The 22,834-nt window shown below is 40.3% G+C and overlaps 1 protein-coding gene across 1 annotated transcript in view; it reads left to right on the forward strand.

Annotated features, from left to right (window-relative positions):
* vps37a (VPS37A subunit of ESCRT-I) overlaps positions 1-22,834 on the forward strand; it is a 57,353-nt gene that overhangs the window by 29,185 nt on the left and 5,334 nt on the right. Inside the window, exons 5-9 of the mRNA XM_028802052.2 lie at positions 7,319-7,532; positions 8,239-8,309; positions 8,477-8,604; positions 8,909-8,967; positions 19,589-19,657. Of these exons, the coding sequence (XP_028657885.1) occupies positions 7,319-7,532; positions 8,239-8,309; positions 8,477-8,604; positions 8,909-8,967; positions 19,589-19,657 (541 nt within the window). The remainder of the gene's footprint in view (positions 1-7,318; positions 7,533-8,238; positions 8,310-8,476; positions 8,605-8,908; positions 8,968-19,588; positions 19,658-22,834) is intronic.

Genomic DNA, 22,834 nt, shown 5'->3' on the forward strand with positions numbered 1-22,834 from the left:
GACGGTCTCCTGCGCGAACTTCGCACTTGGCGGTAGCGTTAAACGGGAACTCCATTTTCAAGGGCTGCCAAGCCAAGATTGAGCATCCCAGCGAAGCCGCACATGCTTGTTTGGGAGTGGAGGAAGCACCAATCACAACAGTGTGGCCAACAGCCGTACGAACAGTTTCTCTACGTCCCCACCGCTTTGGGGACCTTACTTTTGGGATTGCCCTCGTATGTCATATTACTAGTTTTCTTCTGCAAACTGTTGTAATGCATTGGAAGTTTATTGATCTTTTTTGTGAGCCAGTTATATTACCTGGTTCATGAGGAAGTTGCCTATTCTGCCAGTTTCATGTGTAAAGCAGAAACCAGAATACAGACTCACTGACACCTGCTGTATGTCTAGTATGTATCAAGTTCAGACTTGACGTTCGGTGTAAGCCGCACATCTTTGAGATATTTGTGTATGAGAGAGACCAATTTTTTTAAAACCCTCTTTAAGCATGGGGAAGATATGTACTGTATATTTCACACGTATGAAGATGGGTTTGGAATTTGAACTCGGCTGTCTGGAAGTGTGAGGCAACAGCTCTAACTGTTACATCAGTCACATTGTAGTCATCAGGTCATTTAATGGTCTTTGTATTCTTGTAGCCACATTTACACATATGTAACAATGACACTTAAAAAAAATTAAGGGAACACATAAATCACACATCGGATCTCAATGAATGAAATATTCAAGTGGAAAATCTTTTTTAAGTAATACTGTGTAATTCCTTGAGAACAAAATGATGCAACAATGGTCAATGGAAAAAAAATCAGCAGCCCATTGAGAGCTGGATTTTCACACGGAAAATCAAGGTCAAAATTTGAAATCACAGGCTGATCTAACTTGCATGAATTTCATAACAGCAACTCATAATGTGACCGAGAAATGTGTATAGCCCCGAAATTCCTGTGTACACTCCCGAAATTATATGGGCATGTTCCTGATCAAGACATAAGTGAACCCCTGGACAGTCTGTGGAGCTACTTGGTGGCATTGAATGCACTGATACATAACGTCCTAGAGGTTCTCAATTGGATTCAGGTCTGGGGAATGTGTGGACCAGTCAGAGGCATTAATGCCTTCATCATCCAGGAACTACCTATACACTCTGGTCACATGAGGCCAGACATTGTCCTACACCGGGATGAACCCAGGGTCCATTGCAGCAGTGTAAGGTCTGACAGTGGCTCTGAGAATTTCATCCTAGTACCTAACAGCAGTCAGAGTACCATTGCCTAGCACTTGGAGGTCTGTGCGACTCTCCAAGGATATGCCTCATCAGACCATCACTGACCCACCGCCAAACCAATCATGCTTGATGTTGTTGCAGGCTGCATAACACCATAGCATCTCCAGACTCTCATGTTTGGGATATGTGCTCAGTGTGAACATGCTGTCATAATGGGAAGAGAACAGGGTGCCAGTGGTCATGCTGCCAGTTATGGTATTCTTTGGCGAATGCCAATTGTGCTACATGGTGCTGGGCTGTGAGCACAGGTCTCACTAGAGGATGTCACGCCCTCATGCCACCCTCATACAGTTGATTTCTGACAGTTTGGTCAGAAACTTGCACACAAGTAGCCAGCTGGAGGTAATTTAGTAGGGCTCTGGCCTCACAAAAAGGAACAGATACCTGTACTGCTGCTAGGATGATGCCCTCCTACAGCTCTGTTGAGCTTTGCTTTTGTAATGGCCCATCTCTTGATATCTCCACTGTGATCTTAAGACTGTGCTAGGATACACAGCAAACCTTTTTGCGATGGCACGTATTGATGAGTCATCCTGAAGGAGCTGGACTACCTGTGCAATCTGAATCAATTACAGGTACCATGTTATGCTACCAGTAGTGACAAGGACAGTAACAAAACACAAAATTAGAAAAGAACGAGTCAGGAAGGAGAGAGCAGTTTTTTGTGGCCGACACTGCAAAGCCATTCCCTTTTTGGAGGTTGTCTGGCTGTTGCCTCTCTAGTGCACCTGTTGTCACTTTCATTTGCACCAAAGCAGGTAAAGTTGATTCACAATCACTTATGCTTCCTAAATGGAGAGACTGATATCCCTGAGGCTTAATTGACTTGCTGTCATTAAGTGTCCCTTAATTTTTTTGATCAGTGTATTTGAACTTAATCTTGAACAGATTTTGTAGTAAATGTCCATTTAATGCTAATTTAAGCTATAATTTTATATGTTGTTCTTGCTGTTTGCTAATGCTAACAATATCATCTATCTGTACATTTTCCAAATCTTGAAAGTATATTTTACTCAGTGAATTCTTATTTTGATTATTTCTTTCAAATACTTTTGAAGTCACTAAGTGAATTTTTGCCATATATATACAGTCATATGAAAAAGTTTGAGAACCCCTCTTAATTCTTTGGATTTTTGTTTATCATTGGCTGAGCTTTCAAAGTAGCAACTTCCTTTTAATTTGACATGCCTTTTGGAAACTGTAATATTTCAGCAGTGACATTAAGCTTATTGGATTAACAGAAAATATGCAATATGCATCATAACAAAATTAGACAGGTGCATATATTTGTGCACCCCAACAGAACTATTACATGAATACTTAGTTGAGCCTCCTTTTGCAAATATAACAGCCTCTAGACTCCTCCTATAGCCTTTGATGAGCGTCTGGATTCTGGATGGAGGTATTTTTGACCATTCTTCCATACAAAATTTCTCCAGTTCAGTTAAATTTGATGGCTGCTGAACATGGAGAGCCTGCTTCAAATCATTCCATGAATATCATCGAAAATCTAAGTCAGGGGACTGTGACGGCCATTCCAGAACATTGTACTTCTCCTCTGCATGAATGCCTTTGTAGATTTTGAACTGTGGTTTGGGTCATTGTCTTGTTGGAATGTCCAACCCCTGCGTAACTTCAACTTTGTGACTGATGCTTGAATATTATCCTGAAGAATTTGTTGATATTGGGTTGAATTCATCCGACCCTCGACTTTAATAAGGGCCCCAGTCTCTGAACTAGCCACACAGCCCCACAGTATGATGGAACCTCCACCAAATTTGACAGTAGGTAGCAGGTGTTTTTCTTGGAATGCGATGTTCTTCTTCCGCCATGCAAAGCGCTTTTTGTTATGACCAAATAACTAAATTTTTGTCTCATCAGTCCAAAGCACTTTGTTCCAAAATGAATCTGGCTTGTCTAAATGAGCATTTGCATCCAACAAGCAACTCTGTTTGTGACATGAGTGCAGAAAGGGCTTCTTTCTCATCACCCTGCCATACAGATGTTCTTTGTGCAAATTGCGCTTAATTGTAGAATGATGTACAGATACATCATCTGCAGCAAGATGTTCTTGCAGTTCTTTGGAGGTGATCTGTGGGTTGTCTGTAACCATTCTCACAATCCTGCGCATATGTCGCTAATGTATTTTTCTTGGCCTGCCAGACCTGGGTTTAACAGCAACTGTGCCTGTGGCCTTCCATTTCCTAATTCCATTCCTTATAGTTGAAACTGACAGTTTAAACCTCTGAGATAGCTTTTTGTAGCCTTCCCCTAATCCATGATACTGAACAATCTTTGATTTCAGATCTTTTGAGAGTTGCTTTGAGGATCCCATGCTGTCACTCTTCCGAGGAGAGTCAAAGGGGAGCACAACTTGCAATTGACCAATACCTTTAAATACCTTTTCTCATGATTGGACACACCTGTCTATGAAGTTCAAGGCTTAACGAGCTAATCCAACCAATTTGGTGTTGCAAATAATCAGTATCGAGCAGTTATATGCATTCAAATCAGCAAAATTACAAGCATGCCCAAATTTTTGCACAGCCAGTTTTTCACATTTGATTGAATTTCATACAACTAAATACTGCTTCACTAAAAATCTTGGTTGGGAAAACACCCCAGTACTTAGATGTTCCTAGGAAATGAAAGACGTGACCACAGTGGCCCCATTTGTAACAAAGCTGACCCCCTCCATTTCGACTCCTGCGGGACCGGAAGCAGGCAGGGAACCCTTGCCCCTTCGTCCACTATGTTGAGGGCTCGTGGTGTCTCCGCCCCACTGCAGCGTAGCCATCCAGTGCCCTCAAGCAGACGGGTTTACGCTGCACTCTATCCAGAGTTCCCGTTTTCTTCTTCCGGAACCACCTCTTTCTCTGGGGTGCACTGAGGGTCTGGGTCCCCTTATGGGAAGAAGGGAGGCCCCTTACTGTCTGCATCACTTTTGACACCCACGAGGCTGATGCTGGCAGTTGATGCAAGGTTGTTTGGCAGCCGATGTCTATCAACTGCCTCCTTGTGCTCTCCTCTGCTGCGCTGTCAGTCATTGCGGCTGTGTCTCTCATAGGAGGCAGGGCTGCTTGGCAAGCAGAACTGATCACTGCTGCCGCTGTTGCACTCCGCCCTCCCCTTTCTTGTACGGCACAGGCATCACTCACCTGTACCGCTGCACCCTACAGGCTGGAGGAACTCGCGCCGCGTCGTTTCAGCCAATCGGTGATGGCTCCTAACGGTGCACCAAGTTTCTTCTTCAGTCCTTCCTTCATCTCCTGCAGGACCTGAAAAACCTGAGCCATGGTCTGCAGGGTTAAGAGGACGGCCTGCACTAGGGAATCCATTCCCAGGATTCCTGGACATTTTTCATTCCTGCATTCCCGGGAATTAAACTGCTGTAATTCCCGGGAAAACAGGAACGGCCAAGCTCGCATGTATAGCGTGTAAAAGTGTAAACATCGATCAAGAAATAACAGAGTTATAATTGAAAATAATTAAGTGGCACGTTTTTTTGGCCCACGGTGTAGTGTGTTGCCGATTAATTCAGTCAACAACAGACCAGCAGCAGTCAATCTCCCAGCTGACTGAGCACAGTGGACTGGGAGGAGTCTGCACTCTGCAGTGCACGAAAGCTGGGACGGGGCAGAGTTCATTGACGTCTGTGCTGTTGGCAGCTTTGAACAGCAACTTGAAATTGCAATGCGTCAGTCTGTTGCATCCGCATTATCTGTGCTAAGAAACTTATCAACACAGAATGATGACAAGAAACTGGATGCATCAGTAAAAGCTGAAACAGCGGTGTTTCACAGCAACGGCAAGCATGGGCATTGTTTAGAACAAGTGTATCGGTATCTGATGACTCTGCCGCCTACTTCAGTGGAGGCAGAGCATGCTTTCTCAGCGGCTGGCGTACTAGTCTGCACGCAGGTACGCTCTCACCTGGAAGACTGCACGCTCGAGACGTTGTGCTTTCTACACTCTTATTACCGCAACTAACTAGATACATGTACTTATATGACAGCATGAACTGCTTGTAGTTAAGGTTAGTCTTTTATTGGTGTCAACATATTGCAGTAGTTTTATTAAAAATAAGTGTCGTTCATTCTAAAACCGTTCACATGTGAGATGCCCGTGCACTTTGTCATTCCCGGGAAGTACATGCGGGATTCCCAAATTCCCGGGAATGGATAAACCCGTCCGGGAATGGATTCCCTAGCCTGCACCTCCTGTGCAGCCCCAAAAAAGTTAGTTTCACTGGTCAGTGGTAGACTTGGACTCACCTTGTCTCCATCCGCCAACCGTGAGTCACCGAGGCCCTGTGTTTTCTCTGCAGGCGCATCCAGGATGTCTTCGGGAGCTGGGTGGAGGTTTGTCACCCCTGTCTGTACACCTTTCTAGGTGGGCAACTGACACGCCCTCCACCCCCTTACCTGTCACAGGGAGGAACTCCTGCTCTTCCACCGGGAAAACCGCACCTGGCATGTCATCTGGGCTCTCATCCCCCGACCGTTGTCCGGAGTCGAACAGGGGGCCCAGGTCAGCATCGCTCCCATCGGAGCTCGCCCCACCATCACGCCATAGACAAGCATCTGCAGGCCACCTACAGGAATCCGGCTCCATGGCGCCTAGGAGGCAGGCAGATGAAAAAAAGCATACCTCTCCCAGGGTGGATCATCCCTGGGCCCGTTACCGACCTCCCTGTTGATCCCGTGGCCCTGAACGGCATGGCTGCGCCTGGCCGCCGGTTTACGAGCCCACCCGGTCTTCATTCTCCCCATCAAGTGTGGTGGTCCCTCAGCGCTGTCGCGGGGGTGTCTCTCCTGCGGCTCCCTGCCGCTTGTGTAAAGCATGTGCCTCTCGCTGCTGTGCTGCCTCGGGTGCACGCTCTCTGCCTCGTGCGCACTCTCCGCGCGGTGCTATACATGCTCTCCCGCTGCTGTGCCGGGCAGTTACACAATTTTACTACAGGTCCTGGCCCCAAAAGATGGACTGGAATCCTGCTGGCTATGCCAGTGTAACAATAGCGCCTTCTTGCGCCCGACCCGGCACAGACTCACACGGAGGCATGTATAAAATAACACAAAAAGTTTATTTTTCTTCACCTGTGGGGCACGTCTTTCCCGTGAACTCCACAGGCACGACACAGTCCCAAATAAAGCACAAAAGCAAACCAAAACACGACCTTCTGGCACCACCACTCCTCCCTTGAAGCGTTGTCCTCTCCTTCTAACTCTGGACCCTGAGTGGTAGTGGCTGGCCCCTATATATATATATATATATATATATATATATATATATATATATATATATATATATATATAATATTTATGGATGGAGGAATGCAAGCAAATTTACCCTTTGATCTTTCAAAAAACGTGCATAGTGTATACACGTAGCATGGGGTTCAAGCCAGGAATCAGTCTGGGAAAATGCCCTGTATTACAATGGGCGCATTCACGTAAAAATATTACATGGCTAAGAATTAAACCTGAGATTTGCAGTACACTAGCCACTGCTCCTCTAGATCACCCTCTTTCAAAATAGTATCTATAGTAAATAGCTGGATTGAAAATAAACTAGATTGCACATAGCACACTTTTTCCTACTTAGGTATGTGATTGTGCTCTGTAAAGGACTGGTGTGCTTTCTGCCATAGTTGCTTCCTGTCTTGTACCTAGTGCTAATGGAATAATAACTGACTTCCTGTGACCTTAATCTGGATGGATTATATTTTCTTCCCACCACATATAAATTGTATGCATTTGTATGCCTAGAGTTTCTTTTCAGTTCTTGTGATGTGATTGAACACTGCACGTGTGCAGAATCTGTCACCAGACAAAGCAGGCATGTACATTATGATCCCAGCGGCAGGCAGGTAGGCAACAATACTTATGCAAAATAACACAGTTTGAAACCCCCTTTATATTTTATATAAGTTCATGAAAATATTTTAATCAGCCTTTTTATTTATTTAAACTTCACAATTCATTTAAACATTTGTTAAACAAAATAAGAACTTTTTTTCTCTTTTTATTATAGTGTGTATAATAATCCATCTGGAATTCCTCCATTCTCTTCACCTGGTTTTCATTTTGTCCCAACATTCCCCCTTCAAGACATCTCCCGGCCAGTTACGCCAGCATCTGTACAAGTCCCAGCCCCAGATAGTGTTCCATCATCAGCTAACACCAGCCGGCCAGCTACTAGTAACCTCATTACCGACACACTATCTGTTCCAACTGCTGATATGCAGGTAATATATCTTTTAAACTTTTTTTTTGGAGTTTTTTTTTTGTCAGAAAGAAATAATTGATATTAATGTTATATATTGTCACTGTACCATTACCGTTACAGGTAAAGTAATTTAATTATGCCTCTCTTTTAAAAATTAACCACTTTATACTAATTCTTATAAACTTTAGTGTCACAAAGGTTTGTGAGCTTATGTTTGGCAAAATATGGTGTGTCCTAATACAGTAGTGCTTTAAATGTGCTTTTTAATTGTTTTAGTCATAATTAAAAATAAAATATTAGTGATTTTTTTTCTCTTGTGTAAGCAGAACCCTTTGCATAAAAACTTACACAGGTTGCTCCCCCATTCCACTGAATATTAGTTGAGATTCATTTTTTATATCATCAGCAGTTGCTTGACACATTCACATTATGTGGGAGATGCAGGGGGTAAGGCACACTTCAGTGGTACTGCTTATAAGATTACATTTAAGACCTCTAGTCTTATTTATATCCATTTATAAAACTTTAAGGGTAAGGAGATAGGCTGTCTGTGCACCCTACGACTGTAATGGGAAAAATTCCTTTTTCAAAATGGGACTTAGTATAAAAAAAACTGGTTAAAGCCTTTTTTTTCTGTGCTAAAGAAGGCATTTGGAGTTTACTTCCATTATAATAAAGCTGCATTTTTGACTTTTTGTATTCTTTTTTTTTTTATTTTTTTTTAGACTGGTCTAAATGGATATGCATACAAGATGCCTGAAATTCCTGACTCCTTCCCAGATTTGTCAAATCTGAGGTATTTTATTAATTCTGTTGTAATTATCCACGATAAAATTGTCAATCTAAATGGGAAAAATAAGCATCTTGTTCCACAAATAAAGCTACATGTTTATTTTATTTCAAAGTGTTACAGTCTCTGTGATTGGTGGTGTTAATTTATTTTTTATATTTCATTTTACTTAGTTCAAATCAGTTAAAAGAAATGAGTGATCAAGAAGATATTCTCCTTGAACATTTTGTAAACCTGCCTCAACTAAAACAAATTACTTCAGACAAAGAAGAATTGGTCAACAGCATTATAGAGATGGCAAGTGAGTATATCTGACTTGCACCATTTTAAATATATTGTGGCATGTTTGTCATTTGATTTAAGTTACAAAAGGTAAAAATCCCTTTTCAAATAGTTTTTAAAAAGTGTTTTTGTGTGACTAGTCTTAAGGTTTTGAAACAGTATTTATTTATTTATTTGTTTATTTATTTATAATATACACACACATACCTGTATAAATTACATTGATCCTATGATTCTTATAAATGTCTGCTTGATGTAAATGGATGACTGCTAATTTCTGATTGTAGTAAAAGGTTTGTTCTTATTTTTGTCATTTGTTTTAGAAAAGAATTTACAACTTGAACCACAGCTTGATGGGAGAAGGCAGGATATTTTATATAAAGTAAGTTATTTCTTGTAGTGTTTTAAACAGTAATACCCATCTTAATGCTGCCCTGTTTAGTGCTGTTACGTTACAGCATTATAGCTATCGCCACATGCTCACAAAAATTCCTCCAGAGCACTTTATGCAGAATACAGAAACACAATTTAAGAAAAACCCTTTATTAATTTGGGGGGTTGGAACAGAGACGAACCATCACTGGTTGTTGGCTAAGTAATGCAGTTTTATTCTGGTACTATGAAATATACAATAAATAATATTTAGAGAATGGTACCAGTTAGGATGTGCATATCTTAAGTAGACAGAATGTTTCATACACGTATATCTAATTGTATAGCCTTTTACTTCTAACAAAGCATTATGCAAAATGCTCACTTTTCATGAAAGATATGCATTTAGACGGTGTGTGTGTCTGCGGACAGAGGTTAAACAGCTATTTCATCATGTGGACTAGAGTAATTGTGTCCTGCTGTGAATCGATTTGCTACCCTACAACAGAGCAGTTGCATCCTTGTACACGACAGAGTGCTGTGGCTGTAAACCCACAGAGAAATGGGACAGCTGCTTTATGCAAATGAAGGCTGCCACTAGCATTTGAGCTAAATGTTTGCAAATCTCCAAGTCTGTTGGCTTCTCCTTACTCCTCACAGTGCAGTATGAAATACATGTAAGATTGAAGAAGGTTGCGGTATATTTCTCTCTCTTGGATTGCTGATTGTGCTTATATACATATACTTCAAAGAGCAGGGTTGGGGCGGACAGCCCTAGGTTGTTAAGTACGTGCAGTATTGCAGAGAACTGGCGTGTTCCCTTAAAGGTCAGACCATAATATGCTGCTATGCTCCAGCTAGCAGGGCAGAAACAATGCCCATTTCAAGTTTTGTGCGACATAAGCCAGGAGAGACTGCATGCTGTGGTGAGTTGAAATGCTCATGCAGCTCAGTAAAGGGATTCCCTACGGACAGAACGTTCAGGAGGTGGATATTGTGCATAGTTCACCATATTACTTCTTTTAACCTGTTCTTTTCCACTCAATGCTTAAAAGTTCGATTTATTGCAGTGGCCTTGTGCTGTAAATGTGCAGCCTGTACACATCAATGCTGAATGTAATAATAAGTTAAACCATGATTCAGTGTATATTGCTTTTGATCTAAACCTTCCAAAACCTGGTGACAGTATAATATTAGAAATTAAAGCATTGCATTCAAATTTGACTGACATTACTATTTTTACAAGATGTGCTACACGAGAAAGTATACCCAATATTTCCATTATCCCTACTAATTACCTCTTTGAATTCAAAAGAATACAGCTTTCTGTAAAATTGTGTTTTCCAATGACCATGAAGCAAAGGTTAATTAAGGTCAGTCACTAAGAAAAGTAAGAATACTCATTGCCAGTTCTGTCTAGCATATTCCAGTGTAAGGAGCTTGAGTGAACTAATAATATTAGTCACTGGTTGATAAAAGGGAGAAAAAAACACAAATATTGTGTGTATAAAAGTACTTGGTTATATCGCTGTCAGTTAATCAAATGTATCAAAAGTACTATGTAACTAAGGCCCATTGTCCTCTGGCATTTTCTGAGGTTTATGTAAGACCTCTTCAAGGCTGAATTATCTTCAGATATAATTTAATAACTCATAATAATAAATACTCATAACTTCAGTATTATTTTAGTGAATTTTGTATTTTCACATATCGCTGAGTAATGTTCAACTGGATTTGTATTTCTATGTTCACCTATCTAATAAAACATCCATCCATTTTCCAACCCGCTGAATCCGAACACAGGGTCACGGGGGTCTGCTGGAGCCAATCCCAGCCAACACAGGGCACAAGGCAGGAAACAATCCTGGGCAGGGTACCAACCCACCGCAGGACATACACAAGCACACCCACACACCAAGCACACACTAGGGCCAATTTAGAATCGCCAATCCACTTAACCTGCATGTCTTTGGACTGTGAGAGGAAACAGGAGCACCCAGAGGAAGCCCACGCAGACACGGGGAGAACATGCAAACTCCACGCAGGGAGGACCAGGTAAGAGAACCCAGGTCTCCCAACTGCGAGGCAGCAGCACTACCCACTGCGCCACCGTGCTGCCCCTAATAAAACATCATTTTATAAATCTATTATCTCCCTAATGCAGACCTCAGAGTGTCAAAAATCTAAAACATTATTAAAATTAATAATTTATTTAAAGGATGTGTTTGGTGTTTTATAAATCAAAGTTAGTTCTTCGCAACCATTGTATATATTCATTTGTCACATAATGCTTTACTTTAGAATACATTTTTTTTTATAAATATTGAGATTACTTTAACTGTTCTTGCAACATACAGTGGGGCTAAAGGGTATCAAGGTCCATAGGTGAATGAAAACCCTTAAAACATCCAGAATATGTCCACTTTGAAATAGCACAACTTTTGATTGAAAAGAACATGCCTTCGTTGTTTATGAGGCATCCTTGTGGTAACGAAAGGAAATTGGAAATAAATATTTCGTATTTATATATTCAATCTTAACTTGCTAATGGTGCCTTTGCCTTTGGTTTGCTGTCTCCCAAACCAAAAACATTGAAAATGATTTTAAAATGCAATATATTTTTAACTTTTTTACAGATACTTCATGGACATCTTCATATAAATATGAATTATTTAGATGCATGTATCATAGTCGTATTTCTTTTTTTTTAATATTTTTATTTTATTAATTTTCATTGTAATCATTCCATACAAACAGATCAATTTATAACCCAACAAATTTGAAGACTAATCAAACCCCACCCCTGAGAAGGAGAGCTTAGCTAAAGGAAAATTGCTTTAGGCTTTTTAATAAGGCAACATTAAACAAAAGAAAGGCAGAAGTAAATATCTATGTAAATAAGAGATGGAGAAGGGAGTTAAATGCAATAATAGTTATTTCTCTTATTCTAAAATAATATTGATTAAATCCTGCCATGTTTTGAAAAAATGTACAGATCCTCTAACTGAAAATTAGATTTTTTCCAATTTCAAATAATATAAAACATCGGTTTCCCACTGACTTATAAGAGGAGAATTAGGATTCTTCCAATTTAACAAAATCAGTCTGCGTGCCAAAAGTGTAGTGAATGCAATCACCGTTTGCTTGTCCTTCTCCAATTCAAGTCCATCTGGAAGAACCCCGAACACAGCTGTTAATGGGTTAGGAGGGATTGTGATACCAAGGCTGTCTGAGAGGCACTTAAAAATTTTTGTCCAAAATGATGTTAGTTTGGTGCAGGCCCAAAACATGTGACCCAGTGAGGCAGGAGCTTGGTTGCAGCGCTCGCAGGTTGGATCCTGCCCTGGAAACATTTTGGACAGTTTTAAGCGAGACAGATGAGCTCAATATATAATTTTTAGTTGAATAATTCTATGCTTTGCGCATATAGAACTCGAGTGAATTCTCTGCTTTGCTACCTTCCACTCCTTTTCTGATATATTGATTAAGAGATCTTCTTCCCAATGTCCTCTTGGATCTTTGAAAGGTAGGGACTCTAATAAGATTTTATATATTGCGGAAATAGTGTTTATTTCCTCGAAATTGAGCAGTATTTTTTCCAGCATTGTGGAGGGTGCAAGGTGGGGGAAATCGGGCAATTTCTGTTTAACAAAATTTCTAATTTGAAGATAGTAAAAGAAATGTGTAGCTGGGAGGTTAAATTTTGAACGTAATTGTTCAAAAGATGTAAATATATTGTCTATATAAAGATCTCTGAGCATTTTAATCCCAAAACTTTTCCAGGTATTAAAAACTGGATATACTTGCGAAGGTTGAAAGAGGTGGTTCTCTTGCAGAGGTGCCACTGATAAAAGATTTTCCATCTTAAAATGCTTCCTAATTAGGTTCCATATTCTGAGTGAGTAAAGCACAATTGGGTTATTAGTATATTTGCGATAACTTTCATTTATTGGAGAGCAGAGCAGGGAATATAAAGAAGTACTACAGGATTTTACTTCTATTGCGGACCAAGCCTGTGTATGTGCATTTATTTGTGTCCAGGTTTTTATGGCTTGTATGTTTGCTGCCCAGTAATAAAACTGAAAATTAGGTAAAGCCATGCCACCTTCTGCCTGAGGTCTTTGTAGGGTCGCTCTTCGGATACGTGGGTTTTTTGAGTTCCAAATGAATGAGGTTATTATTGAATCTAACTGTTTAAAAAACGATTTATTGATATATCTTGAAATGTTTTGAAATAAAAAGAGAAGTGTAGGAAGGATATTCATCTTAACAATGTTAATTCTTACGGCTAGAGTGAGATGAAGGGTTGACCATCTATGCAAGTCTTGCTTAATTTTTTCCATACAGACGCCAAAATTTTGTTGATAAAGAGCTTTATGTTTACTTGTGATATTTACCCCTAGGTATTTAAACTGATCTGCTATGGTAAAAGGTAGGGTGTCTAATCTAATATTATATGCTTGTGAATTCACTGGAAAGAATATACTTTTATTCAGATTAATTCTAAGACCAGATATCTTTTGAAATTCTGTTAGTGCTGTTAAAACAGCGGGGACAGTGTTTTCTGGGTCTGATATATATAAGACCATATCATCTGCATATAGAAAAATTTTCTGTTCCAGTCCTTCTCTGACAATCCCCTTTATCTGATAAGAATTTCGGCAGTGAACCGCCAGTGGTTCAATAGCGATTGCAAACAACAGTGGCGACAAGGGACATCCTTGTCTGGTACCACGTTCTAGTTTAAAGTAGTCTGAGCAAATGTTATTAATACAAACTGAAGCTTCTGGATTGGTATACAGTAGTTTGATCCAAGCACAAATATTCGGGCCAAACCCAAATTTCTCCAATGCAGTGAAAAGGTAATTCCATTCGATCATGTCAAATGCCTTTTCTGCGTCTAATGATAGTAATATCTCTGGGGTGTTTAATTTTGCTGGTGAATATATAACATTAAACAAGCGTCGGAGATTTGAAGATAGGTGTCGGCCTTTAATAAATCCAGTTTGATCTTGTGATATTACCGAGTGCAGCACTTTCTCCATCCTTCTAGCTAGGATTTTTGAGAGTATCTTAACATCATTGTCCTCACAGGTGGCGCAGTGGTAGTGCTGCTGCTTTGCAGTAAGGAGACTGTGGAAGATTGTGGGTTCGTTTCCCGGTTCCTCCCTGTGTGGATAGCGCTTTGAGTACTGAGAAAAGCGCTATATAAATGTAATGAATTATTATTATTATTATTATTATTATCATTATTCAGGAGTGAAATTGGTCTATATGATGCACATTGTAACAAGTCCTTATTTTGTTTAGGAAAGACGGTGATTAATGCTTGTCGAAATGTTTGAGGTAGTATTTGGTTGTCTCTAGCTTCTGTAAATGTTGCCAATAAGAGTGGAGCTAGCTGAGTGGAGAATTTCTTATAAAACTCTACGGGGTAACCATCAGGGCCTGATGATTTCCCGCTTTGTAGTGACTTTATAGCGTCTAGTAATTCTGTTAGCGTTAGAGGTTTATCCAGTTCCTCAGCACTTAAAGCATCTATTTGTGGTATTTGTGAATTATCCAGAAATGCATTAGATTGTGTGTTGTCTTCTTTGGGCTCAGTGGAATATAAAGACTTATAGTAATCTCTAAATGTGTGCATTATTTTATTATGGTCGATGATTTCTTCTCCATTCTTGTTGGTGATTACTGGTATTGCATTGTGAGCTTCTTGTTTATGAATTTGTTGAGCTAAAAGCTTATTAGCTTTTTCTCCGTGTTCATAGTAAATAAATAAGTTGTTCAGTTTCTTTAGTTGTTAAGATGTTAAGTTCTGTATGTAGGGCCTGCCTTTTCCTGTGAAGAGCTTCACTTGGACGCCTGGCTTGTTCTTCATCTATTCTAGTAATTTCATTTCTTAGCTCTGACACTTTCTTGGTTTCTAATTTATTTCTGTGGGAAAGATATGAAATAATCTGTCCTCTTAAGAAGGCCTTTAGAGTTTCCCAGAGTGTTCCTGCAGAAACCTCTGTGGACGTGTTTGTCTCTAGGAAGAAGCTGATTTGTTTGGATATAAATTCTGTGCAGTTCTCGTCTGCCAATAAAAGAGGGTTAAGACTCCATCTACGAGGTGAGTGTGAGGGGCTTAATGATTTTAGCTCCAAGACTAGAGGGGCATGGTCAGAGATAACAATTGTGTCATATTTGCATGATTTAATTGTAGGCAGAAAATTATTATCTATAAAAAAATAATCAATTCTTGAGTAGCTATAATGCACTGGTGAGTAGAACGAATATGTTCTTGAGTTTGGGTTAAGAAACTTCCAGGGGTCTGACAAGTTGTGATCATTCAAAAACTTTGTAATTATCTTTGCAGTATTAGATGTCGTCCCCCCTGTCACAGGAGTCCTATCTAAGAGTGGATTTAAAACACAATTAAAATCCCCAGCCATTATAATTTTATGAGTGTTCACATTGGGAATGGATGCAAATAGATTTTGCATGAATTCCTTATCATCAACATTGGGTGCATAAACATTTATCAAAATCATTTTACTGTTATATAAGTTGCCCATGACCATCACATATCTCCCTTCAGGGTCCGACACTACATCTGATGCTACAAATGGAACTGTTCTATGTATGAGAATTCCCACCCCTCTAGTTTTCTTTATAAAGCTAGAATGGAACATTTGGCCAGTCCAGTCTTTTTGTAATCTGAACTGATCCTTGGTTAGTAAGTGGGTCTCCTGTAGAAATACTATTTTAGCGTTTAAGCCTGTTAGGTGAGAGCATACTTTCTTTCTCTTTAATTCGTGATTCAGGCCTTTAACATTCCAGCTCACAAAGTTAACTGTCCCATCATGGAGACATTGATTCTAAGTTTTTAATGTCATTATAGTTTTAATTGGTAATATGGCAGTTTTAATCTTAGTTTCAAGATTCCCCATGAGTTATTGCATTTTAGCCTATTGTTGCATTGATATTTATAATTATAAGAATTACAAGAATAGATTAGATATAACCTGCTCTCCTTCTCTCCCCCCTTTATCCCCCCACACCCCCATTTTGCCTCCCCACATGAGGCTAGATCCCACTTCGCGATGTTCCAGTCCTCTGACATACGAAGAGACAGAGCACGTCCAAAACAAAACAAACCCCACCCTGCAGCGGCGTTACAGAATTAAAACAGAGATATCTTTTGCAGTTAAATTCTTAATACTATCTGCCGAAAATGTTCTCATTAACAATATTTAAGCTTGAAATAATCTTCAGCGCTTTTAAGTTAAGATATTAAGATTAAAAAAAAAAAAAAAGAAACAACCCTGGGAATGATTTTAAAAACTAGTCTAGGATAAACCTGGTAATTCCTACTGTAATAGTATAATGGTAATAGTATAAATAGTAGAAAAAGCAATAAACCAAGGGTATGAAGTTAAACAGTCTACTTTAAGGTATAGTAAAATTAAAAAAAAAGGAAGAAGAAAAAAAAAAAAAACGAATCCTACTTTAATTACTTCCACATTTTCACACTCACGTCTATAACTCTATAACTCTGATTAAAACATAAACATATAAAGTCCAGATAAAAAAAAAAAAAAAAAAAGGGATGTATAATTATAATACCAGTCTCTTTAAACATGGATCCAGAGAGCAGATCATAGGTCCTTCCCGTGCCTTGATAGAATACGGCTCCTTATTAACTTTCAAAAAGTGCTGGAAACAGCTTCTTTAGTTCTTTTTCAGCATCTTCTTTGCTGAAGAAAATATAATGTCGATCTTGAACTTCCACTTTCAGTTTGGCGGGATACAAGAGGCTGTATTTGATACCGGCTTTCCGTAGCAACTTTTTAATGTCGATGTAGGATCTGTGTTTTGCAGCTGTTGATGGTGAGAAGTCGGGAAAAATACGAATAAGATTATTTTCGAATATAATCTCTTGCTTGTGTCTGAGAAGTGCCATCACATCAAGCTTACATCGTAGTCGCTCGAAGCGGACAATAAAAGACCTAGGTTTGAAGGCGCTTGGTATCTTTGTGCGATAAGCCGTGGCTATCTCAATGTCGAGTTTAAAGTCATCTCCAATTATTTTAGACAGTAATTCTACTGCAAATTTCACTGGGCTTGAGCTTTCTCGTTTCTCAGGTATACCCTCAATTCTTATATTATTTCTTCTGCACCCATCCTCCAGGGCTGCAAGTCTGTCTCCAAGTTTTTTGCATTCCGAGTTCGCAGCTGTGGCTTTTTCATCGGCGTTAGATGCCAGTTGTTCCGCTGTTTCCACTCGAGCCGTGAGTCCCTGCTTAATGTCTTCCAGCTGATCTGAAACGTCATTAATATGGTCATCAAGCATTTTCAGTTTTGAATTAGTTTGTTCAATGTGTTCCACTAATTTCTCCAACATGCCTTTAAAGTTCACATCAAAACGTTTAAATAGACGCGTTTCCTTATCTTTGTTATCCTTCTTGAGCTCAATGGTCACCTTCTTAAGATCATTCATGTTATCTTTCTTAAGCTCATTCTTAAGCTCATTCATGGCCGTAACCATGGTAGTGGCCAGTGTAGCGATCATCTCTTTCAGTTCGGACAGTTCTCTTCGGCTTTCGTGCTCCGCGAGTGGAAATGGAGCCCCTGTTACAGTAGGTGCTGCAGGCTCGCGATGAGGAGATGAGAGCACGTCCTGCAGAGCCCTTTCTAGTCTCGAATGATCCTCAGAAATCGACGATCCATCGCGACCTGTATCACTTGCACCTTCGCTCCCATTTTCACTCTCGACTGGAGACGATACAATGGAGCGGGGTCCCAGGAATTCTGCGCATTCGTCTGCCTGTTCCAGGTCAGTCTCCGTGAGGCCATACCTTGCATTGCACTCAGGCCGGAAGTCTGTCCAGACTTTGATACAGCTTTAAGTTTCTTTTCCGGTTCTTTCTGACTTTTCTTCTTGTTACTCATGCTTGTATATTGTAGTGGAAGTTCCTTGGTCGGGTTAAATACAGGATATCTCTAAATAATATGAAATACGTGGGAAAATAAAGCCGCTGCTAGCGGAGCTCTGTTTCAGACGTCCATCTCCTATAAACAGACGAAACCAACCATCATAGTCATATTTCTTATGTGGGATTCCTACATTTGATGTCAGAAACATCTAAATATCTTTCCATAAGAAGAGCATGGGAAATGCTAAATATTTTAGAGGAATGAATTCAAGCCTGAATTATTAAACTTTTTGGGGTACCTAATATTCTTTGATATTGCTTAGAAAAAAACAACATAGGTTTCAGATTCCTAGACTTTCTTGGTTTGCCTCTAGACAAGTTATATTTTTGGTTTGTCATTCTTCAGAAGTACAGTGGAACCTCAGTTCACGAACGTCTCGGAACACATACAAATCGGTTTATGACCAAAAAGTTCGCCAAACTTTTGCATCTGTTCACGACCACACACTCGGTATACGAACAAGCCAGTTTCCCTTTCTGTTTGTGCGCACCGATGATTTCCGCACATGTTCAGTCTCTCCCTATGCAGCGAGCAAGAGACACACACGCACGCGAGAGAGAGAGAGAGAAACGCACACACCCACGCGTATGCGAGAGAGAGACGCGTGCACACACACACACACACACACACACAGACCCACACAGAGAGAGTGCTGGCCGCATATGGGCTTGTTTTTAAAGAGACAGATTCCAGCATTGTTTTAACCTCGTTGTATTTAATGAAGACTTTTTCTATTGGATTTTAACCTCCACTTCACTTCTGTTTACAGCGATCAGTTCGTAGCGCCCATTGTTGCAATGTTACTTTTCTTGGTGATTTATTAAATTACGAATTTTTCAAATGTTCATTTTTTCCCTGTGCTTAAAACTCATTTAAATAAAAGTGTTTTTAGCGAGGGGTTCGTAGCGCTATTGCGCAAACTCTTGCAGTGTTAGTTTTCTCTGTTGTTCAAGGTTTTCTCAGTGTTATTCAATGTTTTTACATTTAGTTTACTATTACATTCTACATTCTATGGTGGTATTAACTATATTTGTGCTTAAAAATCTTTAAAAAATATATGTTTACATACAGTTCGTACGGTCTGGAACGGATTAATTGTATTTACATACAATCCTATGGGGGGAAATTACTTCGGTTCATGACCAAATCGGGTTACGACCAGAGTTTTTGAACGAATTATGGTCGTGAACCGAGGTTCCACTGTATAAGGTTTCAGAATTTATATATGGAAAATCTTTATATCAAAGAGAAATACTGAAATGTTGTAGACATATAATTTAGAAGTCTAACTTGTGTTTTCATTTAGGTCAGTGTTTTTTTTTTTGTTTGTTTGTTTGATTCAGGAAAATTCAAAATATCTCTCCTTAAAAATACTAAAGGAAATATTAAAGCTATGAAAGATGCTTCTGAAATTTAATATGTAAAAAATCCTTTTTAGAATACCATACCATGAGATTTAAAGACCTGTGTCCATTTCATGATAAGGTTAATTTATGACGTACAGCCAGCAATGCTGTTAATGCTGTTTAACTGCATTTAATTAATTATTATTATTATTATTAATCACTATTAGTTGTGTTGGTAATCTGAGTATGATTGTAGAAGTTTCTTTATAATATATATATATATATATATATATATTTTTTTTTTAGTATGAACAGTTAACCCAGATGAAATCTGGCTTTGAAATGAAAATGCAGAGACAACATGAACTTAGTGAGGTAAGCAAAAATTATATATAAAAATATATAAAATTGGAAAATCTTTACTGAGTAATACTGTGCAATTCATTCAGAACAAAATGATGAAACAACGGTCAATGGAAACAAAAATCACCAACCCCTTGACAGCTGGACTCAACATCACACCGAAAATCAAAGTCAAAAATTGATATCACAAGTTGATCCAACTTATGTGAATTTTTAATTACGGCAAATCATAACAACATAACATAACAATGACCGCCACCAGTACTGTTAGCCAACAGGGTGCTGGCAGAAATTGGACTACTGTTGGCCGAAGAAGGTGGGGAGACATCTCCGGAGGCAGGAGGAGAGGAGGACGGTAAAGAAAGTGGAACTGAGGGTAGGAACTTTGTATGTTGGTAGTATGACTGGTAAGGGGGGGAGAGTGAGCAGATATGATGAAGAGAAGGAAGGTTGATATATTGTGCGTACAAGAGACTAAATGGAAGGGGAGTAAGGCCAGGTGGATTCAAATTGTTCTGTCATGGTGTGGATGGGAGGAGAAATGGGGCAGGAGTTATTCTGAAGGAACAGTATGTCAAGATTGTTTTGGAGGTGAAAAGAGTGTCAGACAGTGATGATTATGAAGCTGGAAATTGGAGGTGTGAAGATTAATGTTGTTAGTGCATATGCCTCGCAAATTGGGTGTGCAATGGATGAGAGAAGATTTTTTGGAGTGAGGTGGATGAAGTAATGGACAGTGTACCAAAGGGAGAGAAAGTGATGATTGGAGCGGATTTCAATGGACATGTTGTTGAAGGGAACAGAGGAGACGAGGAGGTGATGGGAAGGTATGGTGTGAAGAAGGAATGAAGAAGGTCAGAGGATAGTAGATTTTGCCAAAAGGATGGACATGGCTGTGGTGAATACGTATTTTAAGAAGAGGGGGGAACATAGGGTTACATCCTATGCAGAAGAGTCAATCTGAAAGAGATTGAAGACTGCAAAGTGGCGGCAGGGGAAAGTGTAGTTAAGCAGCATAGGATGCTGGTCTGTAGGATGGTGTTGGAGATCAAGAAAAGGAAGAGAGTGAGGGCATAGCGAAGGATCAAATGGTGGAAGCTGAAAAAGGAAGACTGCAAGGTTGAGTTTAGGGAGAAGGTGAGAAAGGCACTGGGTGGTAGTGAAGAATTACCAGACAGTTGGGAAACTACAGCAGATGTCATGCCAAGCACCCTTCTTGCTGTCACCAATACTACATCTGGACAGAGGAAGGAGGAAAACGAAATCTGGTGGTGGAATGGGGAAGTACATAGAGGGAGTATATAGAGGAAGAGGATGGCAAAGAAGAAGTGGGATAGTCAGAGAGATGCAGAAAGTAGCCAAGAGTACAAGGAGATAAGGCACAAGGTGAAGAGAGAGGTGGCGAAGGCTAAAGAAAAGGCATATGATGAGTTGTATGAGAGGTTGGACACTAAGGAGGGAGAAAAGGACCTGTACCGATTGGCTAGACAGAGGGACCGAGCTGGGAAAGATGTGCAGCAGGTTAGGGTAGAAAAGGATAAAGATGGAAACGTACTCACAAGTGAGGAGAGTGTGTTGAGCAGAAGGAAAGAGTACTTTGAGAGGCTGATGAATGAAGAGAATGAGAGACAGAGAGAAGAGGTTGGATGATGTGGAGATAGTGAATCAGGAAGTGCAACGGATTAGAAAGGAGCAAGTAAGGACAGCTATGAAGAATGGAAAAGCCGTTGGTTCAGATGACATACCTGTGGAAGCATGGAGGTGTTTAGGAGAGATGGCAGTGGAGTTTTTAACCAGATTGTTTAATGGAATCTTGGAAAGTGAGTGGATGCCTGAGGCGTGAAGAAGAAGTGTACTGGTGCAGATATTTAAGTATAAGGGGGATGTGCAGGACTGTAGTAACTACAGGGGGATACAATTGATGAGCCACAGCATGAAGTTATGGGAAAGAGTAGTGGAAACTAGGTTAAGAAGTGAGGTGATGACTAGTGAGCAGCAGTATGGTTTCATGCCAAGGAAGAGCACCACAGATGCGATGTTTGCTCTGAGGATGTTGATGGAGAAGTGTAGAGAAGGTCAGAAGGAGTTGCATTGCGTCTTTCTGGACCTGGAGAAATCGTATGACAGGATGCCTCGAGAGGAGTTGTGGTATTGTATGAGGAAGTCGGGAGTGGCAGAGAAAGTACGTAAGAGTTGTACAGGATATGTATCAGGGAAGTGTGACTGTGGTGAGGTCTGCGGTAGGAGTGAATGATGCATTCAAGGTGGAGGTGGGATTACATCAGGGATCGGCTCTGAGCCCTTTCTTATTTGCAATGATGATGGACAGGTTGACAGACGAGATTAGACAGGAGTCCCTGTGGACTAGGATGTTTGCTGATGACATTGTGATCTGTAGCGATAGTAGGGTGCAGGTTGAGGAGACCCTGGAGAGGTGGAGATATGCTCTAGAGAGGAGAGGAATGAAGGTCATTAGGAACAAGACAGAATACATGTGTGTAAATTAGAGTGAGGTCAGTGGAATGGTGAGGATGCAGGGAGTAGAGTTGGCGAAGGTGGATGAGTTTAAATACTTGGGATCAACAGTACAGAGTAATGGGGATTGTGGAAGAGAGGTGAAAAAGAGAGTGCAGGCAGGGTGGAATGGGGTGGAGAAGAGTATCAGGAGTGATTTGTGACAGACGGATATCAGCAAGAGTGAAAGGTAAGGTCTACAGGAGAGTAGTGAGACCAGCTATGTTATATGGGTTGGAGACGGTGGCCCTGCCCAGAAAGTAGGAGACACAGCTGGAGGTAGCAGAGTTAAACATGCTATGATTTGCATTGGATGTAACGAGGATGGATAGGATTAGAAATAAGTATATTAGAGGGTCAGCTCAAGTTGGACAGTTGGGAGACAGTCTCCCAAAGAGAGAAGAGATTGCGCTAGTTTGGACTTGTGCAGAGGAGAGATACTGAGTATATTGGGAGAAGGATGCTAAGGCAGGAGCAGCCAGAAGAAGAAATCATAATGTGAATGAGTAGTGTGTATGGCCCTCTCATACCTGTATGTAGACCCGACAATATCTGGGCATGTTCCTAATGAAATGGCAGATGGTGTCCTGGGGGATCTCCTCCCAGACCTGGATCAGGACATCAGTGACCTCATGGACAGTCTGTGCAGTACTTGGCAGCATCAGATGCACTGAT

Source organism: Erpetoichthys calabaricus, chromosome 5 (assembly GCF_900747795.2).
Source record: "Erpetoichthys calabaricus chromosome 5, fErpCal1.3, whole genome shotgun sequence".
In the NCBI taxonomy this organism is placed as follows: Eukaryota; Metazoa; Chordata; class Cladistia; order Polypteriformes; family Polypteridae; genus Erpetoichthys; species Erpetoichthys calabaricus.